The sequence below is a fragment of the Zalophus californianus genome, chromosome 10 (assembly GCF_009762305.2).
Source record: "Zalophus californianus isolate mZalCal1 chromosome 10, mZalCal1.pri.v2, whole genome shotgun sequence".
Taxonomy (NCBI): domain Eukaryota; kingdom Metazoa; phylum Chordata; class Mammalia; order Carnivora; family Otariidae; genus Zalophus; species Zalophus californianus.
Window position 1 is genome coordinate 33,805,418 of NC_045604.1, and position 24,285 is coordinate 33,829,702.

Below are 24,285 nucleotides of genomic sequence, written 5' to 3' on the forward strand. Positions count from 1 at the left end.
TTTCTTATACATATGCAAATATGTTTGAATTCTATTTCCTACTCTAGTGTATCTGTGTTGTTTCTCTCCCCTTCCATTTTTCTTTTAGCAAGGGTCTTTTTATCTTTTGAAAGCTATCCTGAGCTAATAACAAAACGTAAATTAAGAAGGCCAATGGAAAAGAGTAGGGGAAAACTGTGTACACTATGGTGTGATAATATGATCAAAGAGCTATCTAAGATGAAAGGAATGGGGATTGTTTTTAAAAAAAGCATATGCTCATAGGAAATAATATAAGCAGGAAAGGCAGAGGGCAAGCTATTATGCCCACCAAAATCACAACCTTGTAAAAATGTGTCTGCATGTTAACAAAGATTAAAAACCAATAACAAGTGTAAAAATAGTGATGCTCATTGTATTTCTCTGACTAGTTATTTTGACTCACTATTATTTAAGTTGCCATCTCTTTTCCCAGCTATTCCTTGTGGGCCACCCCCAGCCATCGCCAATGGAAATTTCTTTAGCACCAGCAGAGAATTTTTTCCATATGGAACTGTGGTAAACTACCGCTGCCATCTTGGACAGAGAGGGAAAAAGCTGTTTGAGCTTGTGGGCAACTCATCAATATATTGCACCAGCAAAGACAATCGCGTTGGCATATGGAGCAGCGCCCCCCCTCAGTGCATCATACCTAATAAATGCACACCTCCAGACATTGAAAATGCAATAAGGGTATCTGAGAACAAAAACTTATTTTCCTTACATGAATTTGTGAGGTTTATCTGTAAGCCCGGCTTTGTCATTAAAGGACCCTCCAGTGTGCAATGCCAAGCCCAAAACAAATGGGGGCCAGAGTTGCCAAGCTGTTCTAGGGGTGAGTCTGACTGAGGCTTTGAAGGGACCAACAAAGGGCATGGGTTGCAAGAGGATCAGGAGATCAGTGTTTGTTCTGGGAGAAGAATGCATGGTGATCCGTGCAGTCAATGTGGGAGGATGAAGCATGAAATTAAGAAAATGTGTGTGTATGTGTGTGTGTGTGTGTGTGTGTGTTTGTACACGTGCGCGTGAGTGTGCACTTAAGTATATGTGCTTTCATTTTGAAAGCAGGAGCTTAATCAATCAAGGAAGGAGACATTTGGGACTCTCATACTGAGCAATCCTCAAGGCAAAATACCAGCTTCAGTATCTCTCAGATATCCTGAAAACTGAGGTGCACTCTTTAGTCAGCTGGGCAATAAGCACTCTAAATGACTTATCTCATTTACTCTTCGCAGAAATGCTTTACAATAGGGCTAATAATTCCATATTGACTAGCCAGCACTAAAGAAAGCACCCCCGGGGGCCTGGCCATACATTTGACCTAGCGCCGGGAAGAACTCAGTTTGAATTATCGGCCTCTTACTAGTTGTGAGACCTTTGGCTACCTCCCTTCCATATTCTGAACTTCCATAACAGTAAAAGGAGGGGCAGGAGTATCATTTGGTTTCCTTTGTTACACCTGAACTCCCCTTGAATGATGAGTCTATAACTCCTCGGAAGGGTTAGAATGTAGCAAAAGACACTTCCCCATAACTGACTGGTACTTGGCACCTGTTCTCTCCACAGTATGTCAGCCGCCTCCAGAAATTGTGCACGGTAAGCGTGCCGCAGGCAACGAGACCAATTTCTTCCCCGGGCACGAAGTGTTCTACAGCTGCGAGCCCGGCTATGATCTCCGAGGGGCTGCTTCTCTGCGCTGCACTCCCCAGGGAGACTGGAGCCCAGCAGTCCCGAGATGTGCAGGTGCCTCCACTTTCATCTGTTTGCAGATCCATCTTTTTGGTCCTCAGCCGGCAGTCTTACTTCTGTTTTCCTTGTTGTGGTGGTTTTCCTAGTGAAATCATGTGTGGACTTCCTGGACCAACTCCCTAATGGCCGTGTGCTCTTTCCACTGAATTTCCAGCTTGGGGCAAAAGTGTCCTTCGTTTGTGATGAGGGGTGAGTGTGACCTGGCAGAGAGACAGGGGACTCAGTACTCCATGCTGATATGCTGACACGGTGGGCAGTGGGGGTCTATCCAAAGAGCAAGCTGCCTAATGGAAAAGAAGTACCAAAAAGACTAGTATCTGAAACAGTGATTGGGAAGTATGGTAGGAACCGGATAGAACCATCAACAGGTGCTTGGAAAGGAAAAACGCTAAACACACTGTTTAACAGCAGAGGTATAACAACAGATCGTGAGTATTTAGGTGAAACATTACATGTATGAATGAAAAGTAATTTGTAGGCATGCATGAAGGGATGAATATTGCAGAGCGGTTGTTAAAAAAAAGGTTGGTATGTCAAAGAAAGTTATTTATAAAATAAGTCATACGCACGAGTGTTTCAAAAAACAATTTTAAACCAATCAATAGTGGAATTTGGAATAGGAACGAAAGTGTAAATAGGAGTATTTTTCAATCCAATTTTATGTCATCTAATTAGAATTAGTCTGTGTTGAAGGAACATGAAGACTGATGCTCATGTTTCCAGTAATGTCATGAACTTGTTTTTATTATGTTCAATTGGCCAACATATAATACTTCATTAGCTTTTGATGTAGTGTTCAACGATTCATTAGTTGCTCATCACCACACCTGCCCTCCTTAATACCCATCACCCAGTTACCCTATCCCCCTACTGCACTCCCTTCTGTAGCCCTCAGTTTGGTTCCCAGATTCCAGAGTTTCTCATGGTTTGTCTCCCTCTCTGATTTCTTCCCATTCAGTTTTCCCTCCCTTCCCCTGTGGGCCTCCACCCTATTCCTTATGTTCCACATATGAGTGAAACCATATGATAATTGTCTTTCTCTGTTTGACTGATTTTACCTAGCATAATCCCCTCCAGTTCCCTCCATGTGGATGCAAATGGTAGGTATTCATCCTTTCTGATGGCTGAGTAATATTCCATTGTATATATGAACCACATCTTCTTTATCCATTCATCTGTTGAAGGGCATCTCGGCTCCTTCCACAATTTGGCTATTGTGGACATTGCTGCTATGAACATTGGGGTGCATGTGACCCTTCTTTTCACTACATCTGTATCTTTGGGGTAAATACCCAGTAGTGCAATTGTTGGGCCATAGGGTAGCTCTATTTTTAACATCCTGAGGAACCGCCATACTGTTTTCCAGAGTGGCTGCACCAGTTTGCATTCCCAGCAACAAGGTAAGAGGGTTCCCCTTTCTCCACATCCTGCCAATACTTGTTGTTTCCTGTCTTGTTAATTTTTGCCATTCTGACTGGTGTAAGGTGGTATCTCAATGTGGTTTTGATTTGTATTTCCCTGATGGCTACTAATGTTGAACACTTATTCTTGTGTCTGTTAGACATTTGTATGTCTTCTTTGGAGAAGTGTCTGTTCATGTCTTCTGCCCGTTTACTGACTGGATTATTTGTTTTTTGGGTGTTGAGTTTGATAAGTTCTTTATAAATCTTGGGTACAAGCCCTTTATCTGTAATGTCATTTGCAAATCTCTTCTCCCATTCTGTCAGTTGCCTCTTAGTTTTGTTGATTGTTTCCTTTGTGTGCAAAAGCTTTTAATCTTGATGAAATCCCAAAAGTTCATTTTTGCTTTTATTTCCCTTGCCTTTAGCGATATGTCTTGAAAGAAGCAGCCATGGCCAATGTCGAAGAGGTTACTGCTTTCATTCTCCTCTAGGATTTTGATGGATTCCTGCTCACATTTAGGTCTTTCATCCATTTTGAGTTTATCTTTGTGTATGGTGTAAGAAAATGGTCCAGTTTCATTCTTCTGCATGTGGCTGTCCAATTTTCCCAGCACCATTTATTGAAGAGACTGTCTTCTTTCCATTGAATATTCTTTCCTGATCTGTCGAAGATTAGTTGACCATAGAGTTGAGGGTCCATTTCTGGGATCTCTATTCTTTTCCATTGATCTATGCGTCTGTTTTTATGCCAATACCATGCTGTCTTGATGATCACAGCTTTGTAATATAGCTTGAAATCAGACATTGTGCTGCCCCCAGCTTTGGTTTTCTTTTTCAACAATCCCCTGGTGATTCGGGGTCTTTTCTGGTTCCATACAAATTCTAGGATTGTTTGTTTCAGTTCTGTGAAAAATGTCGATGGTAATTTGATAGGGATTGCTTTGAAAGTGTAGATTGCTCTGGGCAGCATGGACAGTTTCACAATGTTCATTCTTCCAATCCATGAGCTTGGAATGTTTTTCCATCTCTTTGTGTCTTCCTCAATTTCTTTCATAAGTGTTCTGTAGTTTCTAGAGTATAGATCCTTTACCTCTTTGGTTAGGTTTATTCCTAGGTATCTTTTGGTTTTTGGTGTTATATTAAATGGAATCGATTCCTTAATTTCTCTTTCTTCAGTCACATTGTTAGTGTACAGAAATGCAACTGATTTCTGTGCATTGATTTTGTATCCTGCCATTTTGCTGAATTGCTGTATGAGTTCTAGTAATTTGGCAGTGGAGTCTATCGGGTTTTTCCACATAAAGTATCATGTCATCTGTGAAGAGAGATAGTTTGACTTCTTCTTTGCCCATTTCAATGCCTTTCATTTCTTTTTGTTGTCTGATTGCTGTTGCTAGGACTTCTAGTACTATGTTGAACAAAAGTGGTGAGAGTGGGCATCCCTGTCATGTTCCTGACGTTAAGGGAAAAGCTCTCGGTTTTTCCCCATTGATAATGATATTTGCTGTGGGCTTTTTATAGATGGCTTTTATGATATTGAGGTATGTTCCCTCCATCCGTATATTTTGAAGAGTTTTAATCAGGAAAGGATGCTGAATTTTGTTGAATGTTTTTTCTGCATCAATTGAGAGGATCATATGGTTCTTGTCTCTTCTTTTGTTAATGTGATCAGTCACGTTGATTGATTTGCAAATGTTGAACCACCCTTGCATCCCAGGAATAAACTCCACCTGGTCATGGTGAATAATTCTTTTAATGTACTGTTGGATCCTAATGGCTAGGATCTTGTTGAGTATTTGGGCATCCATGCTCATCAGGGATATTGGTCTGTAATTCTCCTTTTTGATGGGGTCTTTGTCTGGTTTTGGGATCATGGTAATGCTGGCCTCATAAAATGAGTTTGGAAGTTTTACTTCCGTTTCTATTTTTTGGAACAGCTTCAGTAGAATAGGCATGATTTCTTCTTTAAATGTTTGGTGGAATTCCCCTGGGAAGCCATCTGGCCCTAGACTCTTGTTTTTTAGGAGGTTTTTGATTACTGTTTCAATTTCCTTGCTGGCTATTGGTCTGTTCAGATTGTCTATTTCTTCCTCTTTCAGCCTTGGTAGTTTATAAGTGTCCAGGAATGCATCCATTTCTTCCAGATTGCCTAGTTTGTTGGCATATAGCTGCTGGTAATAAGTTCTAATAATTGTCTCTATTTCCTTGGTATTGGTTGTGATTTCTCCCCTTTCATTCATGATTTTATTAATTTGGGTCCATTCTCTTTTCTTTTGAATAAGTCTGGCCAGAGGTTTATTTATCTTTTTAATTCTTTCGAAGAACCAGCTTCTAATTTCGTTGATCTGTTCTACTGTTCTTCTAGTTTCTATTTCATTGATTTCTGCTCTAATCTTTATTATTTCTATTCTCCTGCTTGGTTTAGGCTTTATTTGCTGTTCTTTCTCCATATCCTTTAGGTATAAGCTTAGCTTGTGCATTTGGGATTTTTCTGATTTTTTGAGAGAGGCTTGGATGGCTATGTACTTCCCTCTGAGGACTGCCTTTGCAGTATCCCGTAGGTTCTGAACCGATGTGTTTTCATTTTCATTGGTTTGCATGATTTGTTTTAAGTTCCTCTTTAATTTCTTGGTTGACCCATTCATTCTTTAGCAGGATGCTTTTTAACCTCCAATGTTTGCATTCCTTCCAAATTTTCCCTTGTGGTTGAGTTCCAGTTTCAATGCATTGTGGTCTGAAGATATGCAGGGAATAATCTCAATCTTTTGGTATCGGTTGAGACCTCATTTGTGACCCAGTATGTGATCTATTCTGGAGAAGGTTCCATGTGCACTCGAGAAGAATGAGTATTCTTTTGTTTTAGGATGGAAAGTTCTCTATATATGTACGAAGTCCATTTGGTCCAATGTGCCCTTCAAAGCTCTTGTTTCTTTGTTGATCTTTGGCTTAGATGATCTTTCTAATGCTGTGAGTGGAGTGTTGAAGTCTCCTACTACTAAGGTATTATTATCAATATGATTCTTTATTTTGGTTAAAAGTTGGTTTATGTAGTTGGCTGCTCCCGCATTGGGGGCATAGATAATTACAATTATTATATTTCTTTGTTGGCTAGACCCTTTAAGTATGATATAGTGTCCTTCTACATCTCTTACTACAGTGTTTGGCTTAAAATCTACTTTGTCTGATATGAGAATTGCTACCCCAGCTCTCTTTTGAGGACCACTAGCATAATAAATGGTTTCCATGCCCTTACTTTCAATCTGGAGGTGCCTTTAGGTCCAAAATGAGTCTTTTGTAGATAGCATATGGATGGGTCCTGCTTTTTTATCCAATCTGAAACCCTATGCCTTTTGATGGAGCATTCAGCCCATTCACATTGAGAGTAACTATTGAAAAATATGAATTTAGTGTCATTGTATTGCCTCTAAAGTCCCCGTTTCTATAGATTATCTCTGTTAATTTCTGGTCTACATTACTCTTGAGGTCTTTCTTCTTTTATAGAATCCCCGTTAATATTTCTTGCAGGGCTGGCTTGGTGGTCACATATTCTTTCAGTTTCTGCCAGTCCTGGATGCTCTTTATCTCTCCGTCCATTCTGAATGACAGCCTTGCTGGATAAAGTATTCTTGGCTGCATGTTCTTCTCATTTACTACCCTGAATATGTCTTGCCAGCCCTTTCTGGCTTGCCAGGTCTCTGTGGATAGGTCTGATGTTATTCGGATGTTATTCCTCCCTCCATATGTAAGAAATCTCTTTCCCCTAGCTATTCTCAGGATAGCTTCCTTGGCTCTAAGATTTGCAAGCTTCACTATTATATGTTGGGGCATTGATCTATTTTTATTGATTTTGGATGGGGTCCTCTCTGCCTCTTGGACACGAATGCCTGTTTCCTTCCCCAGATTAGGGAAGTTTTCAGCTATGATTTGCTCAAATATACCTTCTAGTCCTCTCTCTCTCTTTCTCTCTCTCTCTCTCCACCCCCTCAGGGATCCCAATAATTCTGATATTGGAACATTTCATGGCATCATTGTCTAAGTCTGTTCCAATGGGCTACTAGTTGCCTATCTCTATCTTCCTCAGCTTCCTTCCTTTCCTAGATCACTAATTTGTTCTTCTGCTTCATTTACCTTGACTGTTAGAGTATCCAGGTTAGACTGCATCTCATTCATAGCATTTTTAAGTTCAGCCTGATTAGATCTCATTTCTGCCCTCACAGATTCTATATTGTCACTGATGCTTTTCTCAAGCCCAGCTATTGACTTCATGATTCCTACCCTGAAGTCTATCTCTGACTTCTTGCCTGTATCCGTATCCATTAGATCTGTGGCAGAGGACACTGTCTCTGGTTCTTTTCTTTGTTGGGAGCTCCTCCTTGTCATTCTGTTGAGGGATGTTTGAGGGAATGTACAGAGTCCAAAATATCAATCACAACCCCCAAGCAAAATGCACCTTAGAAAAAATACAAAGTGGTCAAAAGCTACCACAGATACACCACCAAAGCCAAGATGATCCAAAACAATAAAAAAGAAAGAGAAAAGAAAGAGGGGAAAAAAAGAGTGGGGGCGGGGAGAGCGATTATAATCTCTCAGGGTGGACACAGCAGGGTGATCTGCTCATTCCTGCTTGATTTTTGGTCTGTGTGTTAGAAGACACTATATCCCAAAATTGTAAAGAAATCAGAACTTACATATATATCAAGATAAAATTGAATAGAGTGAAAAACGGGCTAGTATGGGGCATAAATCTATAAAACATATATGTGAAAAAAAAAGTTAAGAAACAACTTAAAAACATAGGTTGGGAAATAAGAATCTATTTGAAACAGGGGCAGGGTTAGTAAAAAAAAAAAGAAAATAAGAAAAGAAACTAAAAAAGAAATGTAAAATTTTAGCCTGAAGTATAAGCGAGTTGTGAGGGAACACCTGGAGCTCCCTATATTATTTTCTCCTGGCCCTGAAGTTTTACAGTCTTGTGCGGAAATAAGCTTATCATTTACCTGTTCTTCCAGTCTGTCTTCTGGGGGAGGGGCCTGCTGCTCAGCTCCACAGGCTTCTTTGCCTCGTGGATTTACCCCACCCCTTGTCAGGGGGATGGGCTTAATGTGAGCTGGTTGGCTGCATGGCTTTGGTTCCCTGGTGTCTTTCTGCTTCTCTGCTTCTCTTTAGAGGGTCAGAGCATACGTGGCCGTGGGGTAATTTCTGGCCCAGTGCCACAATGTTGTCGTCCCCTCTGCCTCAACAAATACTCCAGATCAATCCATCTCCACCTGGGCATGTCCTAAACTCCACAGACTCACGCAATTCATGCCCACAGCACCTCTCCCAGGGGAGTCACAGGGAACCTCGAGTGCCTCAGTGCTTTGTGACTCCTCAACTGCCAGTGGCCCTGGGCTCGCACGTGCACCCTCCTCCAAAGTTCCTAGGTCACGCTGGGTGCCGCCCCACCATCTCCTCGTGGGCCACACTGCCCTGAGAGCTGTCCCTGTCATGGACACAAGCCATTCTATATCTCCCCTAAGATGTTAGACAGCCCGCACCTTCTAGTCCTTTTCAGGGTGCTTAGGCAGAGGGCGGTCTCCCTACCGGCTCAGCTCACAGTTTATGGTGCCTGGAGCAAAAATTCCCCTCTGGGCTCCCTGACCATAACCAGTGTCCTCGCTCCACTGCTTGGGCACTCTATTGGTTTGGGCTCCCCCATTCTTTCTGAGTCTTCTGGAATCCTGAGACCACAGTGATCCACCTAGAATTCTGCCCTATTCGCCCCCTGTGCCCTTTTCAGAAGGGGATGCCTTTCACTAGAGTAGATTTCCAAGGGTCCCGATTTTTTTGCTCTGGTGTTATATCACTTTCCAGCGACTGGCTTTTGGAGGCTTCCTCCCCCTCTGCTTATCTTAGGATATTTCCCCCAAGGATTCAAGGTTCTGCACCTCCTACTTTGTAAAAAAGTAGTCATTTTTCTGCTTGTGGAGATCCAGATAAATCGTCTTACATCTCAGTTGAATTTGTGTGTGTTCAGAATGGTTTGATAGCTATCCTGCTAAATTCAAGAGACCAGATGAAACGAGGTCCATTACTCTGCCACCATCTTGCCCCCCTCTGTCATGAACTATTTATGGGAATCTTAATGACCTTGGTATTATGTTCCAACACACATCCAAAGTGAAGATCAACAAAGGGGCAAAGATTAGGTAATTTTAGAGGCAAAATTAAAAATCATGGATGACAGGTAAAAATCATGGATGACAGAGCAGGTGTCCTCAATATATTATGAGGATCCCTTGGCAGGCAGCAAATATCTGTCACCCAACAAAGTCCTGGAGGCAATCCAGGCAGCTGCTGCTCTGACAATAAGCCAGATGTTTTAGGAGGATGGGCCTCCAAAGAATCCTCTCTTCTCACCTTTTCTTATTTGTCCTAGATAATTTGGCTTGACTCATCACTAATGTGGATATGCCACAGGCGTCATTCAGGAGCATTCCAAAAGTTTTGACCCAAAACAGCACTCTCTGCTGTCTTTCCTCACTTTCCCTGATTGACCTGCTCGAATCGGGAGTCATTTTCCTCCTGAGCCACTAGAGAGGAAAGTACTATGGTGTGCCCTAGAGAACAGAGCTCCTTACAGAGACAGGGAGCTGTCTGAGGGCAGGCGGGACAGATGACCTCCTGAGATGACCAGACACTGTTGTTATTGCTCTATCCTCAATGGAAACCACAATCCTGCCAAATGTTTTGATTTTAGAGCCTCTATCAGCTGGGAAAGCCAACGAGCTGGGCTTTTCCCCCTAGGATTTAACTGAGGCATTAAACTGTATTTCAGCAGAACAGGAGAGAGAAACGGTGCACTCACCCAGTCACTGCGACTTTTATTCCTCAGGTTCCATTTAAAGGGCAGTTCTGCTAGTTACTGCGTCTTGGTTGGAACGGAAAGCCTTTGGAGTCACAGTGTTCCTGTGTGTGAACGTGAGTACAAAGAATGCCTGTTCAGGTCGGCACCTCCCTCCATATTTTGTTTGCTTGTTTGTTCATTTAATGTGTTTTGCCTGTAAAATTACCTAATATTTGCCCCTTTGTTGATCTTCACTTTGGATCGACATCTCTCTTTGTTGCAAGGATTGTTTCATCATGTGTTTTGGGGATCATCCTATAAATGTTTATAAGTATAATGTGTGCTACAAATGGAGAGAAATACTTCATAGATAGAGGGAAATTTAGAGCCTGAAGCATTTTTCCTGTCAAAAATGATAGCTTTTCTATCTTTGTCTCGATCAGCTATTCATTTCTAGCCTCATTCTTTTGACAAATAATTTTGAGCACCTGCTATGTGCCAACAAGTCTTGTAGACATTGGGAATACAGCTGTAAACAAAACAGACTAGGACCCTGCTTTCATGTTGTTTATATTCTTGTGTAGAGGGAAAGACAAAAAAAAAAAAAAAAAAAAAAAAACAAACAGGGACTCCTGGGTGGCAAGGTCAGTTAAGCGTCAGACTCTTGGTTTTGGCTCTGGTCTCAGTCTCAGGGTCATGGGATTGAGCCCCACATTAAGCTCAGAGCTGAACTCAGAGTCTGCTTAAGAGTCTCTTTCCTCCCCCTCTGCCTTTCCTGTTTGTGCTCTCTCTCTCTCCCTCTCCCTTGAAATAACTAAATCTTTAAAAATAATGGCAAGCAAACACATAGACTATTTCAGACAATACCAAGTGTTATTACAAAAAAAATAGGGTAATGCAATAAAATAATTCGACATTGGGAATACACCTGTAAAGAAGTTGTTTCCTTGCAACAAAGAAAGACTAAGACCTTGCTTTCCTGTTGTTTATAATTGTTTTTAAGAGGACAGAAATATAATGTGTTAAATACAGAAACACTACTAATATGTTCAATCTGCCCATTTATTTCTTCATGAAATCAAACAGGATGTTGTTTCATCTTCTGATCATAGCTATTGAAACATATGTGTTTATAATAGAATGTTTTCACATGAATACTTTGCTCTAAAGTCATTTGGAAATTTTGTATTGATTTATATAATGAAACTCAATAATTACATCCTTCGTATCTGAAAGTCAGCTATTTGAAAATCTTCACTTTCCTGGAATATAGTTAAGAAGCATGAAGGAAAGAAAGAAAAAATACTCCCATGAACCCAGATGACACCAAAAATCACTTACTAGAGTGTAAACATTGGTTAAGCTATTCCACCTTTTGATTGTTCATAATTCTTTAAGCTGCGGTATCCTCTCCCAAATACAGATCAAATCAGAAAGGGAAAGGAATACCTCCAGACAGTTATGCTCAAAAGAAGAAATGTGTATTTCTGCAATGAGAAAAAAAAACCTGTAAAAGCTAATAAATATCTCAAAAGTCGTAACATTTCTGCATCTTCTGGATCGTGTATAGGACCATTGTGATGTTTCACTCATTGTGATGGCATTACTATAACCATCCATTTTGTTTTTGAGCATAACAGCCTCGAGTCATCAAGAAAAGATTAAATCAGTGATAGACAAATAGTACATGTATAATATATTTTGAAAGATCTCTCTGGGGTGAAGATCCTTGATGTCAAAAAAGATTTTCTCTGTCTTGTGCTTAAGATAGTACTTAAAATAGGTCCTCAAAAAATTCCTGTTGAATTGATCGATAACTTTCTTATTAAATGGTTGATTTTCTTCTCATTGGAGTTAAGAAGACTGTTGTCTATTTTAAAAGAATGAGCTCTCAATTATCCAGAAATCTTAACTCTCCAAAGAGTTCAGGATGATTAAGTCCCTTCTGGGCTTTGATTTCAGTGCCATTTTATTCAGAAGCATCTCAACAGAGACCTAATGTATTTATTTTGTGGTTTATACTCTTTTGAGAGTTAATTATTTAATTGACAGCACAGTCACAGCATATCTCATAATTGTGGAATCAACTCAGATTAAAAATATAAACATTTTAATGTAACTTATAGCACTTGTGTTTTTTCCAGAAATCTTTTGCCCAAATCCTCCCTCTATCCTTAACGGGCACTACACTGGAACTTCTCAGGGAGACATTCCCTATGGAAAGGACATTACTTACACGTGTGACCACCACCCAGCCAGAGGGATGACCTTCAACCTCATCGGGGAGAGCACCATCCGCTGCACAAGTGACGGTCAAGGGAGGGGGATTTGGAGCGGCCCTGCCCCTCGCTGTGAACCTGCTGGTCCTGCTGGTTAGTACCCATGTACCCCGAATGGATTCAGAACATCTGGCCAAGATCCTTCATATTTCCATAAAATTATGGTGTTTGTTTGTGAGTTTAACATTGTCATAAGTGAAAATGTCAGAGTTGCATGCCATAGTTAAAACAGATGAGTCCAACAGTGCCAAGCTGTGTTTGAGTAGTAAGATGTGAGTAACTCTTCTTGCTGGTGCAGTGGTGAACAGAGTGGGGTAAGAGGAAAAAGGAAAGGGTGAGGGGAAATTAGTAAGCATTGTGTATAAATCAAGAAGAAATACATTTTCTTTGGAGAGGACTTGAGAACAACTGGTATGATCACTAACCAATGCCAGGATAACTGATATACACTCCCCGCAAGTTCATGGGCATGCAAAGGATCAAACTGGCAATGTGGATGTTATTTAGCTAAGGCTTTAGCTAGTCCTATGCTAAATAGGCTAAGTAACCAAAAAGACTCGACCTTGGTAGCTTAAGACCTTGACTCAAAGTATGCCCATTTGTCACCTGGCTTCTGAGACCCACCTTAATCTTTGTCCTTGAACTTTTCCATTCTGAATGTTAGAAGCAAGGAAAGATCAGCTCAAGGAAGAATACAAAAAAGGAAGAGGCTTTTTCTTCCTAAAGACTGGAGGTTACCTGGTTCTTGAGGCCTGACCGTAGGCCTTCCCAAGGTGGAAGCGGGAGTATACTGGGAACGTGGCACCAGGCTTGGAATACCACATGAGAGAGAAAAGCAAGCCAATGAGAAAAGGCAACACATGATGAAAGGCATTTAACCTTTCTTTGGTGTCCCTCCCATTCCAGCTGGATGGTTATATTAGAATCCAGTGAGATTTCTTTAAATGAAGTGGCCTAGGCCAACAGCCATGCATATTGAATGGGCAAATAGAAGCAGTCTCCTCCAAAAAGGAGATAGTTGAGTACAGACTCTATTCAAAATATGTAGCACGCAATCTACCCTTCCACTAATAAGACATAGCTGCTTAGACAAAGCTGCTCAATGGCTTAGTCTGTTTTGTCATTGTTCTTAAATATCTGGCTTAGCATCAAAATGAGAATGGTCAGTAGTTTCCTAGGGCTGCCATAAAATTACCACAAACTAAATGGCTTAAAACAAGAGAAATGTGTTCTTTCACAGATCTGAGGGCTAAAAGTCTGAAATCAAGGTGTTGGCAGGGCTGCATTCCCTCCTATGACTCTAAAGGAGAATCCTTTGCCTCTCTCAGCTTCTGGTCTCCTGGCATTCTTTGGCTTGTAGACACATCATTCCAATCCCTGCCTCTGTCTTCACACGGCCTTCTCCCCTGTGTCTCTGTGTATCAAATGTCCCTGTCCTTTCTCTTATAGATACCACCTATCACTGTATTTAGGGCCCACCCTGGTAATTCAGGACAATCTTATCTTTTTTTTTTCTTTTTTACTTAGAAATTTTAATCCCCCAATCACACTATTAAAAGCTCCTTATAAAACACTAAGCGAAAGCAATCCACAGAAAGAAAAGGAAATATATATATAAATATTTATGCCAAAAGCAGTAGCATTACAAATATCAATTGATTTTAAATAGACTATATCAAGGAAGTAAACAATTTTTAAATACCTTTCAAAAATCTCATTTCATCTTCCGAGTGTTACCTTAATTACAGCTGAAAAGACCCTTATTCCAAGTAAGATTCCATGGTGAGGTCCTGGATGGATGTACCTTTTGGGGAACATCATTCAACCCACTACAAGCAGTGACTGCTATTTAGAGCCAGAGAGGCTGCTTATGGTAGACACCCTGAGAAGGAGGTGGGGAGGAATAAAGGTAAAATATGTGTTGATATACATGAGTATATTAACACCAAGAAATGAGAATAAGAATGGTTAACCCAAACACAGGCAAGTCTAATAGGTCTGACACATGAAACCATTAGCTAAAATTCTTGCTTCGGTGAAACAAGAGCAGAGAGGCCAGAAAGGTGAATAGTCTTCCAAGTAGTAAAAAATTTCCTGATGAGTAGATGCTGTTGGAAAGCACCATCCTAAAGTAACTTGAAGGGGAAGAAAACCTTTTGCCATTATTGTAAGTCTCTGTTTCTCTGAGCCCATCTACCAGTTTCATTGGAAAGAATGAGGAAGTAGGGTGGAAATCACTCTGTTCACTGTGGTATTCCTATGGTTTTGCTCTCCAGGTTACTGCAAAGCCCCGGAAGAGTTTCCGTTTGCCAAACCTACAACCCTGACTGATGAGTCTGAGTTTCCGATTGGAACATCTTTGAATTATGAATGTTCCCCTGGGTATTTTGAGGATATGTTTTCTATCACCTGCTTAGAAAACTTGGTCTGGTCGAGTGCCGAAGGTATCTGTAGACGTGAGTAATGCCATCCTGGGAGCTCCTTCACGTATGTCAAGGCCTCTGTGGGATCCAATTTAATTTGTTCAAATTTTGTAGGCAAGACATCTAGGTTTGCCCAAGGCATTTAAATGGAAGGTAGACTTTATCGGTCAGCCTTTCCTTCTTTTTTTTTTTTCTTAAGATTTATTTATTTATTTGACAGAGAAAGACACAGCGTGAGAAGGAACACAAGTAGGGAGAGTGGGAGAGGGAGAAGCAGACTCCCCACCGAGCAGGGAGCCCAATGCGGGGCTCGATCCCAGGACCCTGGGATCATGACCTGAGCCAAAGGTAGACGCCTAATGACTGAGCCACCCAGGCGCCCTGTCAGTCAGCCTTTCTTATTGCCTGGAGTCTGTGCCTTGACTCGATATTCATGTCACAGGAATGTCTCTCACAAAAGGAATCCCAGGGGAAATTTCCAATCACTGGTGTTGATCTTTGATGGCTAAAACCTGGAAATGAATGAAATAGGGACACCAAGGAAAATTATGTAGGTCACAGTGAACGGTGCTTGGCTAACCCAGATGGAGGGGAAATCCCAAATTGTGAGGCTGTTAATTTAGGCTGATGGGATGAGAAAATAATTATTTATCCATAAATGACTTTTATTGGGAGATTCAGATTCAGGAGTAGTCTTTTAAAAAGCAGTGCTCTGTAGCTGCTTGATTCTGAGCTTGTATGGTGAATTTCCTCAAAGTGGTCATTTCTGTGGAGCAATCAGAAGTATATAGGCTGTTCAGTATGCTACACTCTGGGCTGAACCTTAAAAACAAAGGTAAATTGAACTCTACACATAGCCCCAAATTCTGCTTGTTTCCCATAGGAAAATCATGTGAAGCTCCACCAGAACCCTTCAATGGCATGGTACATATAAACACGGATACCCAGTTTGGATCAACAGTTCATTATTCTTGTAATGAAGGGTGAGTTGAGAGCACTATCACTAGGATATGGGTTCCAGAACAATACTCTCTCTGACCTGGTCTGACACAGGCAGACTAGACTATCACCTGCACTTCAAAAAGTTAGCAATAAGGACTTCTGGGTAGAGATGGTAGCTTGAACATTGGCATATGGACAAAGGAATATAAAAAAGAAGTAGCAATCTCTACTTGTATTTTAATGAGGGGAGGGCACCAGGCTCCTGCTGAAGGTAATACATGTGAAACCTGGTAAGATATTCACTGGATAAAAAGGACCAGCTTGCTAAATGAGTAAAAGGAGAAATGCTAGCAGAACAATGCAGGCAACATTCTTAACTAAGATTAGCAAGTACTATAGCGAGTTGGAGGACCTTGAAGTAGGGATTGGAGAGGAAGTCTTAATGATGCAGTAGCTCTGGGAAAAGTAATTTTAACATGTACACCAAGCAGGATCATTCATGGAGTTCTTGCCCTCAACTTTCCCTTGGCACAGGGAACCATGCTAGATACCACTGCCTCGACGTAGAGGGAGCAATTAAGGAATGTGTACTTTCAGTTGCCACAATAAATTCAGAGAAAAAAATAGAATTTAATTGGATTAGAAAAGTAAACATATATGCATCAGACATATTTGGAAGCCATGAATAACACAAAAATCAAAAAAATCACCACCCAGCATTCTACCACTCATCATAGTTAATATTTTGCTATGAGTTCTTCTAGGATTTTTATCTGAAAATTCACATGTAACCCAGATGTCCATTGAGCTCAGTTGCCCTTAGAAGGGAGAGCTGGTTAAATTGGACACAAGCATCAGTGCCGTATCTGGAAATCATCGATTCTGCCCTCACCACCACCCTCCTGCCCCCAACAAGGACTTCTGATTTCTTAGTTCATCAGTCCTTCAAATGACTGTAGCCCCAGTCAACATCAATGACGTTATCAAGACAGTGAAAAGAGAGCCCACAGATTGGCAAAGAATATTTGTAAATCATTTCTCTAACGAGGATTTCATACACAGATTATATAAAGAAGTCCTGCAATTCAACAACAGAAATGCTTACAATGCAATTGAAAAAATGGGCAAAGGATTGGAATAGACATTTCTCCAAAGAGGATATACAAATGTCCAGGAAACACATGAACAGATACTAAATATTAGTCATTAAAAAAACACACATCAAACCCATTTCACATGTTATAGGATGGCTCTAAAAAAAATTTTTTTTAATGAAAAATAAAGTATAGGGAGGATGTAGAGAAAATGGAACCCTTGTGGTTGCTAGTGGGATCGCTAGTGCGCATGTGAACTGGGGCGGCCGCTGTGGGAAGCAGTTCAGTGACTCCAGAGTTACCGTGGAATTACCATGTGACCCAGCAATTCCAATCCTAGGTGTGTATCCACACAGATTGAAAACAGAGACTCAGACAGATAAGGGTTTATCAGCTGTTCTACCTATTTCTACGTACATCCTGACAAATTATATTTTTCCTACAAAATGACACATCTCACAGATGTTTTCAATTTCCTTGGGAGAGAGAGGACATAATATTTTTATAAAGTATTTTATAATGTGTCCTTTATAAAAATTTCCTCAATATCTATGATTATAACTATTTTCTCATTCTTGTGTATCTGTAGATTTGTTCTTTTGTGAAGTTACAATTGACCAAGATTTGTTTGTTTTAATCAGCCTTTAAAGAAACTGCTCTTAGATTTGTTTATCATTTCTACTCTATTTAAAGAAACTGCTCTTAGATTTGCTTATCATTTCTATTCTATTTAAAGAAACTGCTCTTAGATTTACTTATCATTTCTGTTCTATTTTTCATACTTATTGATTTATTAATTCCTCAGACCAGCTTCCTTTATATGTTCATGTTTATAGTCTTTAAAACATCTAAAGTAAAACGTTGGGTTCATTTATTTGAAAATTTTCTTTTTTTATTTTTTTAAAGATTTTATTTATTTATTTATTTATTTGAGAGAGAAAGAGTACAGGGGTTGGGGACAGAGGGACAAGCACACCCCCCACTTAGCACAGAGACGTGGGGCTCCATCCCAGGACCCTGAGATCATGACCTGAGCCAAAGTCAGATGTTTAACCAACTGAGCCACCCAGGTGCCCCTGAAATTTTTCTTGTCAAATAACAAAAGTATTAAATTTTCTCTAAAGACAGTTTTGGCATTAGCACCCCAGAAATTTTCAACGAGTAATATTTGCATCAGCATTTATAATGAAGGCACTGAATAATGTCGGGTTTATCACTACAGGCTGCTGAGGCCAATTGACATTCAAACTCTAACCTCAATATCTGTCATGTGAATTTGAACAGATTTGTTAAACTCTGTTTTCTCTCTTATAAAATGGGAGCTAGGCATAATATTCACTTCAAAGCATTATTTTAAAGATTAAGTAAGTGAATCTATGTTAAACACTTTGAAGAGTGGAGCACATGACTCGCTGATCATGTGTTATTCTTATCCTACAAGTAATCTGCAATGGCTGTTTTATTTTTGTCTTTGACCAAGATCCAAACTTTTGAATTTTGTATTTATCCTGTGGTTATTAAATTGCTAGTGTTATTGTATTATAATGAGAGTGTATAGCTGTTTTGATTTTTCCTATGTGCAAATTTACTGGGGTACACTCTGAGGAATGATATGTTACAACTTTTATAAATGGCTCCTAGAAAGAAAGCTTACATTGTCTGTAAGATACAAAGTTTAACACACAGTTGAATGTGCTGCAGAATCATATCTGTGAGCTACTTTTAATCATTTGCAGCCTATTGAATGTCTCCATAGAGCCCCTCTACTCCAAACTAGTTGAAAGTCCTTGAACAAAATAGGAAGGACAGAGTAGCACCATGTTCCAGCCCCTACATATCCCATCCCTGACCTTATGTAATAGCCTCTCTAATGTCTGTCTCAGCATGCTTCTGCACAGTGTGCCTATTGCCTGTAGGGAAGGGAATCTCATGGCTCTTCTTGATCAGTGGTTTAGCTTCATGGCCACCTGAATTCCTAATGTCCAGGGAAGCTAAGGAGTAGGCTTGAGTAAAAGAATTTCAGAGAGATGGGAAATCAAGTCAGAAAAATTACAACATAATTGCTACTGGAGAGCGTATTAGTGTTTCATAATACATTCAAAAATACTCCGTTTTTTACAGCCATACATAGACTGGAACCTGCCTCACATTTTTTACTTCAATTCTCTAACTTAGTCATAGTGAACACATTAAAAGCAATGTCTGTAGTCAAAAGTCAGGGGACATCCATGATCCTGTGCTCATAAGACAACTGTTAAATGCATGATAGGAGAAAGGCAGAGGGAAATACACTACTGCTTCTCAAATTGTTTCTTTGAAGAAATTTTGAAGAGTAAATTTTGTTGGCACATTTGAAAAGATTTTACAACATAGTTAATAAAAAAAAAAACAAGCAACAATAAGTAAAACTCAATCACTACCTAAATATAAAAGTGACTCAATGTGTCTACAAAAGTATTCACTGCCATTGCTCTACCCACATAGTTCCCGTCACCTTTATATCACTGATTTTGGAAGACCTGGTATATAAGTTAGGATTAGATTAAGCTGTAAAAGACAGGACAAACAAAATAACAGAGGCTTAAATAAGATAATATTTTACTTCTGTCTCAGGTTAAGAAGCAGGGGCAGTTCTCCAAGAAAACAGTAAAATGTACAAATCCAGGGCTAAGTTAAGGTGGCTCCATGATCTGCATAAACCTGGGATCCTTCCATTTGAGACTGTGTCATCCCATGGTCCAACTCCAGCCAGCAAAGAGAAACAATGGAAGAAAGGAATACCCATCCCTTTAAAGACACTTTCCAGAAGTTTCACAAGACACTCTAGGTGCATCCCTGCAGCCAGAACTTGGTCACATGGCTATACACAACTGTAGGGAACCTTTATGAATGTGGCCAATGGCCCAGTTAAAAATACAGGGTTCCATTACTAATGCCAAAGAGGAAAGTAGATACTAGAGATACCAGTAGACTCTGCTACAAGTGGTTACTGCCCTGATCACATGTCTTGGGTAATCAAAAAGCAAAGCTCTTAGCTGTTCCAGTAACTACTCACTGTTATATTACATTACATTATACCCCTTACCTTTTTACTTAGTCAAGTTTAACCCTACTCTACGTGGAATGTGTGAATAGCTTAGTTGAATATCCTTTGTGACATTTCTTACAATAACAATATAGATACCTAATAAATAAAAAAATAAGTGATGATGAAATGTTCCAATCTTTGTGACCTACTTTGAATGATTTTATGGCACAATAGGTAAGTACTCCCTCCTTTTACATATGAGTCATCTTAGCAAAGCCAGCATCCTATCCTTCACTCAACAGCTATTTTTTGAGTACCACGTGGTTGAAAGTCTCTAGGCAAGGTTCTAGAGAATATAAATATGTCAATAAGACATCTTCCCTGTTAATCCAGGAGCTTATCATTTCCCAGATGGAAGTACTACATAGAGAGAATAGCTCTTGAGGTTCCATAAAGACAAGTACAAAATGTCCCATGAAGAAGGGCATTATTGCATTCAGTGGTGAGGGACTAGCAATAAACATGGATGAAAGCGGTGAGAATGTAAACGTCCTTAGAAGTAAAGGACCAATTTGCAGATGGAGATGAAGTTTCTTCCTTGGCGTCTCCTATGTTTTAATCTGCCTGTAATTTGTAACATCTACCTGCAATTCTTTTCTCATGGTAACTTAAGTAGAAAATAAGTGTAGAGTATAATTTTCCATTCTTTGCTTCTAGGTATCGACTCATTGGCTCTCCTTCCGCAGCTTGTCTCCTCTTGGGCAGTACGGTCACTTGGGATAAGGAAGCACCTATGTGTGAGGGTGAGTTGAAGTGGTTTTTTTTTTCCCTCAGTTCCCTCTGTTCCATCCAAATCTGTCCTGTGTTACAAAGTGGAAATCCAGTCCATCTTGCAGAGAGTAGTCTCTCAGATATTCAAAACTTGGAGTCATGTGCTGCATAGTCCTCCAGGTGTTTCTTTATTTTAGGAGGTTATTTTCTGGAACTCACGTAAAATTGCCTTCCTTTCCTAATTTGATAGTAAACACTTTCCAGGGTAAAAATTTTCCTCATGACTAAATTTAAAAGACAGTGAAAAAAATAAAATTTGTCTCTACCACCTCTTAATAGCACATTATAAGCCCAAGAAGTAGATTACTGCCTTCCTTATTATTTTTACTCTGAAAAATGAAATAAGATCTCATAAATCTTAATGATTGCCCTAAGCCACAGGTCATCTTGCACTTTATCCTTTCTTCAAATTCTTCCAGGTTCATGCCCTGGTTGTATTTGTTCTTTATTAGTTGACCCTGCATCTTTTCAGTGAGATGTTGTAAGGTGAACTTCCAAAACTCTGAGGAGCATGGATGGGTGACAGATTGCAAATTGGTAAAATATTAAGGCTGGAAGAAATCAGGATCACACACAGAACTGATGACAAGTGAAAGTGGGCATAAACATCTGGAAGGCTTATGAGCAATATATACAAAAGCCTTAATGTAAATGCCCTTTCACCTAGTAATTCTATTTCCCAGAATTTATCCCAAGGAAATAATCATGGAATTTTCCCATGATTTTGGTCCACAGGCACTCAGTGCAACAATATTTAGGACAACAGAAAATGTTAAAAATCTAAATGCTCAGCATGATTGGAAAACAGCTGATGGAAGAAGTTTGATAAGTTTTGAAGAAAGAAAGGCAAAAGTATGCCATGAGAAATTGGAGATTGAGATGCCTCACCCTTGTGGAAACAGATAGTGTATTTATGTTATCTACATGCCTGAATATTATTCAGCCACCAAATATGATCCTGTAGAAAATATATTCATAGCCACAGGAGCATATGAATATATACATATCTGAAACAATATACATTAAGTTGCTAAAAATCGTTCTTTTTGGACCATCGTCATTTTCTTCTTTTTGCTTGTCCATATTTTATAAATTTTCCCTAAGAAATGTGTTCATTATATTCACAAGTATTCATAAAAAGAAAATAACATTGGCTTTTCAAGATTCAAAGAAATGGTTGAGGAGCCATATACAAGGTGTCTCCTTTACCTGCCAAAAATTTAAAATTCTCTGAAAAAAATTCAAAATAGGAAGATACCATCAATTACCATATCAATTTTCCAGGGGGATGTCTTTCATGAAAAATGTTTCCACATCTCTATTTATAGGTCAATAAACCTTTAACTGAGTCAGTATTGGTTACCCATATACGTGTATGCAAACATGTATGTAGGCACTTACATGAGTATTTAAAAATTATTATGTGATGATAGAACATAGTAATCATTTGCCATTTACCTCTGAATCTGTGAATATTTCATTTCTCGTGCCTTATCTTGTATATTTCTTTTCTCCCTTTTTTTTGAAATATATTTGACATACAGCATTGTGTAAATTTAAAGCGTACAGCATGTTAATTTGTTACTATCATAAATTGTAATATGATGCCATTGTAGTGATAATTAACACTTCTATCACTTTAACATAATTATCCTTTCTTTTTAGTAGTTAGAATAATTAAGTTCTCATCTCCTAGCACATTTGATGATCATCATACAATATTGTCTAATGCAATGTGCTGTGCATTATATCCCTAAGCGTTTCTTTACTACTCATTGGAAGTTTGTACTATTAAACAACATCTGTCCTGTCTCGCCACACCCTGACCCCTGGTAATCACCATTTTATTCTCTATTTTTACAAGTTTGGCTTTTTTTACATTCCACATGTAAGTGGTACTGTATAATACTTGTCTTTCTCTCTCTGACTTATGTCACTTGGCATAACGTACTCGAAGTCTCTCCATGTTGCAGCAAATGGCAGGATGTCCTCCTCTCTCATGGCCAAATAATATTCCATTGTATGTAGGCACCACATCTTCTTTATCCATTCATCTATTGTTGGACACAGTTGTTTACAAAGCTTGGCTGTTGTAAATAATGCTGCAATGAGATGGGCTGCATATATGTTTTTGGGCTTTGTTTATTCATTTGAGAGAGAGAGGGAGCACAAGCAAGTGCATGAGAAGGGGGGGGCAGAGGGAGAGGGAGAAGCAGACTCCCCACTAAGCAGGGGGCCTGATGCTGGGCTTGATCCCAGGACCCCAGGATCATGACCTGAGCCAAGGGCAAGGCTTAACCGACTGAGCCACCCCAGGCGCCCCATATGTTTTTGAGTTAGTGTTTTACTTTTCTTTGGATAAATACCCAGAAGTGGAATCATATGGGTAACTGGATCATATGGGAGTCCTATTTTTAAATTTTTTAGGACCCTCAATACTGTTTTCCATTGTAGCTGCCTCAATTGTGTACAGGAGTTATCTTTTCCACACCCTCATCAGCACTTGTTAAAATTTGTCTTCTTGCTGATGGCCATTCCACTGGGCATGGAGTGACACCTCATTGTGGTGTAGATTTACATTTCCCTGATGATTGGTGATGTTGAGCATCTTTTCATGTACCCGTTGGCCATTTCTGTCTTCTTAAGAAAAAGGTGTATTTAGGGTTTTTTGCCCATTTTTTTACTGAAGTATAATTAACATACAGTATTATATCAGTTTCAGGTGTACAATATAATGATTCAACAATTCTATGCCTTACTCAGTGCTCAGCAAGATAAGTGTACCCTTGCCCTTCTTAAATCAGATTGTTTGGGTTTTGTTATTGAGTTGTATGAGTCCTTTGTATATTTTGGAAATTAACCCCTTATCTGATATATTGCTTGCAAAATGCTCTTCCGTCCTGTAGGTTGCCTCTTCATTTTGTTAATTGTCTCTTTTGCTGTGCAAAAGTTTTCAGGTTTCTTGTAGTCCCATTTGTTGATTTTGCTCATTTGTGCTTTTAGTGTCATATCCAAAAAGTCATTGCCAAGACCAATGTCAAGGACACTCTTCTCTTCACTTTCTTCTGGGAGTCTTGTAGCATCAGGTCTTATATTTAAGCCTTTGATCCATTTTGAGTGAATTTTTTTTGAGTGCTGCTCTTGGCTCTCTTGTCAACTATAAATTGGCTGTATAACTAGAAACTTCATTCTGAGCTCTCTATTCTGTTCTAATGGCCCTTGTATCCGATTTTGTGCCAGTACCATACTGTTTTTATTACTGTAGCCTTGTAGTGTAGTTTGAAATCAGAATGTGATACCTGAAGCTTTGTTCTTATTAATCAAAATTGCTTTGGCCAATCTGGGTCTTTGTGTGTTGATTTGTGTTTACGTGGTGGTTCCAGACAAATTTTAGGATTTTTTTTTTTCTATTTCTATGAAGAATGCCATTGGTATTTTGATGTGGATTGTGTTGAATCTATAGATGGGTTTGGGTAGTATAGATGTTTTCACAATATTTATTTTTCCAATCTATGAACATAGGTTGTCTTTCCATTTGTTTGTGTCTTGTCTGATTTCTTTCAGCCAGGTCTTGTAGTTCTCATTATACAGATTTTTCACTTACTTGGTTAAACTTATTCCTAAGTATTTTATTCTTTTTGATGTTATTATTAATGGGAAAGTTTCTTGATTTCTTTTCCAGATGTTTCATT

General features: G+C 39.4%; 1 protein-coding gene across 6 annotated transcripts in view; it reads left to right on the forward strand.

The window, feature by feature from the left end:
- The window catches only part of CR1L (complement C3b/C4b receptor 1 like), an 80,171-nt gene that overhangs the window by 21,961 nt on the left and 33,925 nt on the right, over window positions 1-24,285 (forward strand). For all 6 annotated transcript variants that reach the window (XM_027613093.2, XM_027613094.2, XM_035722424.1 and 3 more), the window contains exons 5-12: window positions 455-853; window positions 1,585-1,761; window positions 1,854-1,956; window positions 10,045-10,130; window positions 12,141-12,368; window positions 14,552-14,731; window positions 15,582-15,681; window positions 20,480-20,565. In XM_027613093.2, the coding sequence (XP_027468894.2) occupies window positions 455-853; window positions 1,585-1,761; window positions 1,854-1,956; window positions 10,045-10,130; window positions 12,141-12,368; window positions 14,552-14,731; window positions 15,582-15,681; window positions 20,480-20,565 (1,359 nt within the window). The remainder of the gene's footprint in view (window positions 1-454; window positions 854-1,584; window positions 1,762-1,853; window positions 1,957-10,044; window positions 10,131-12,140; window positions 12,369-14,551; window positions 14,732-15,581; window positions 15,682-20,479; window positions 20,566-24,285) is intronic.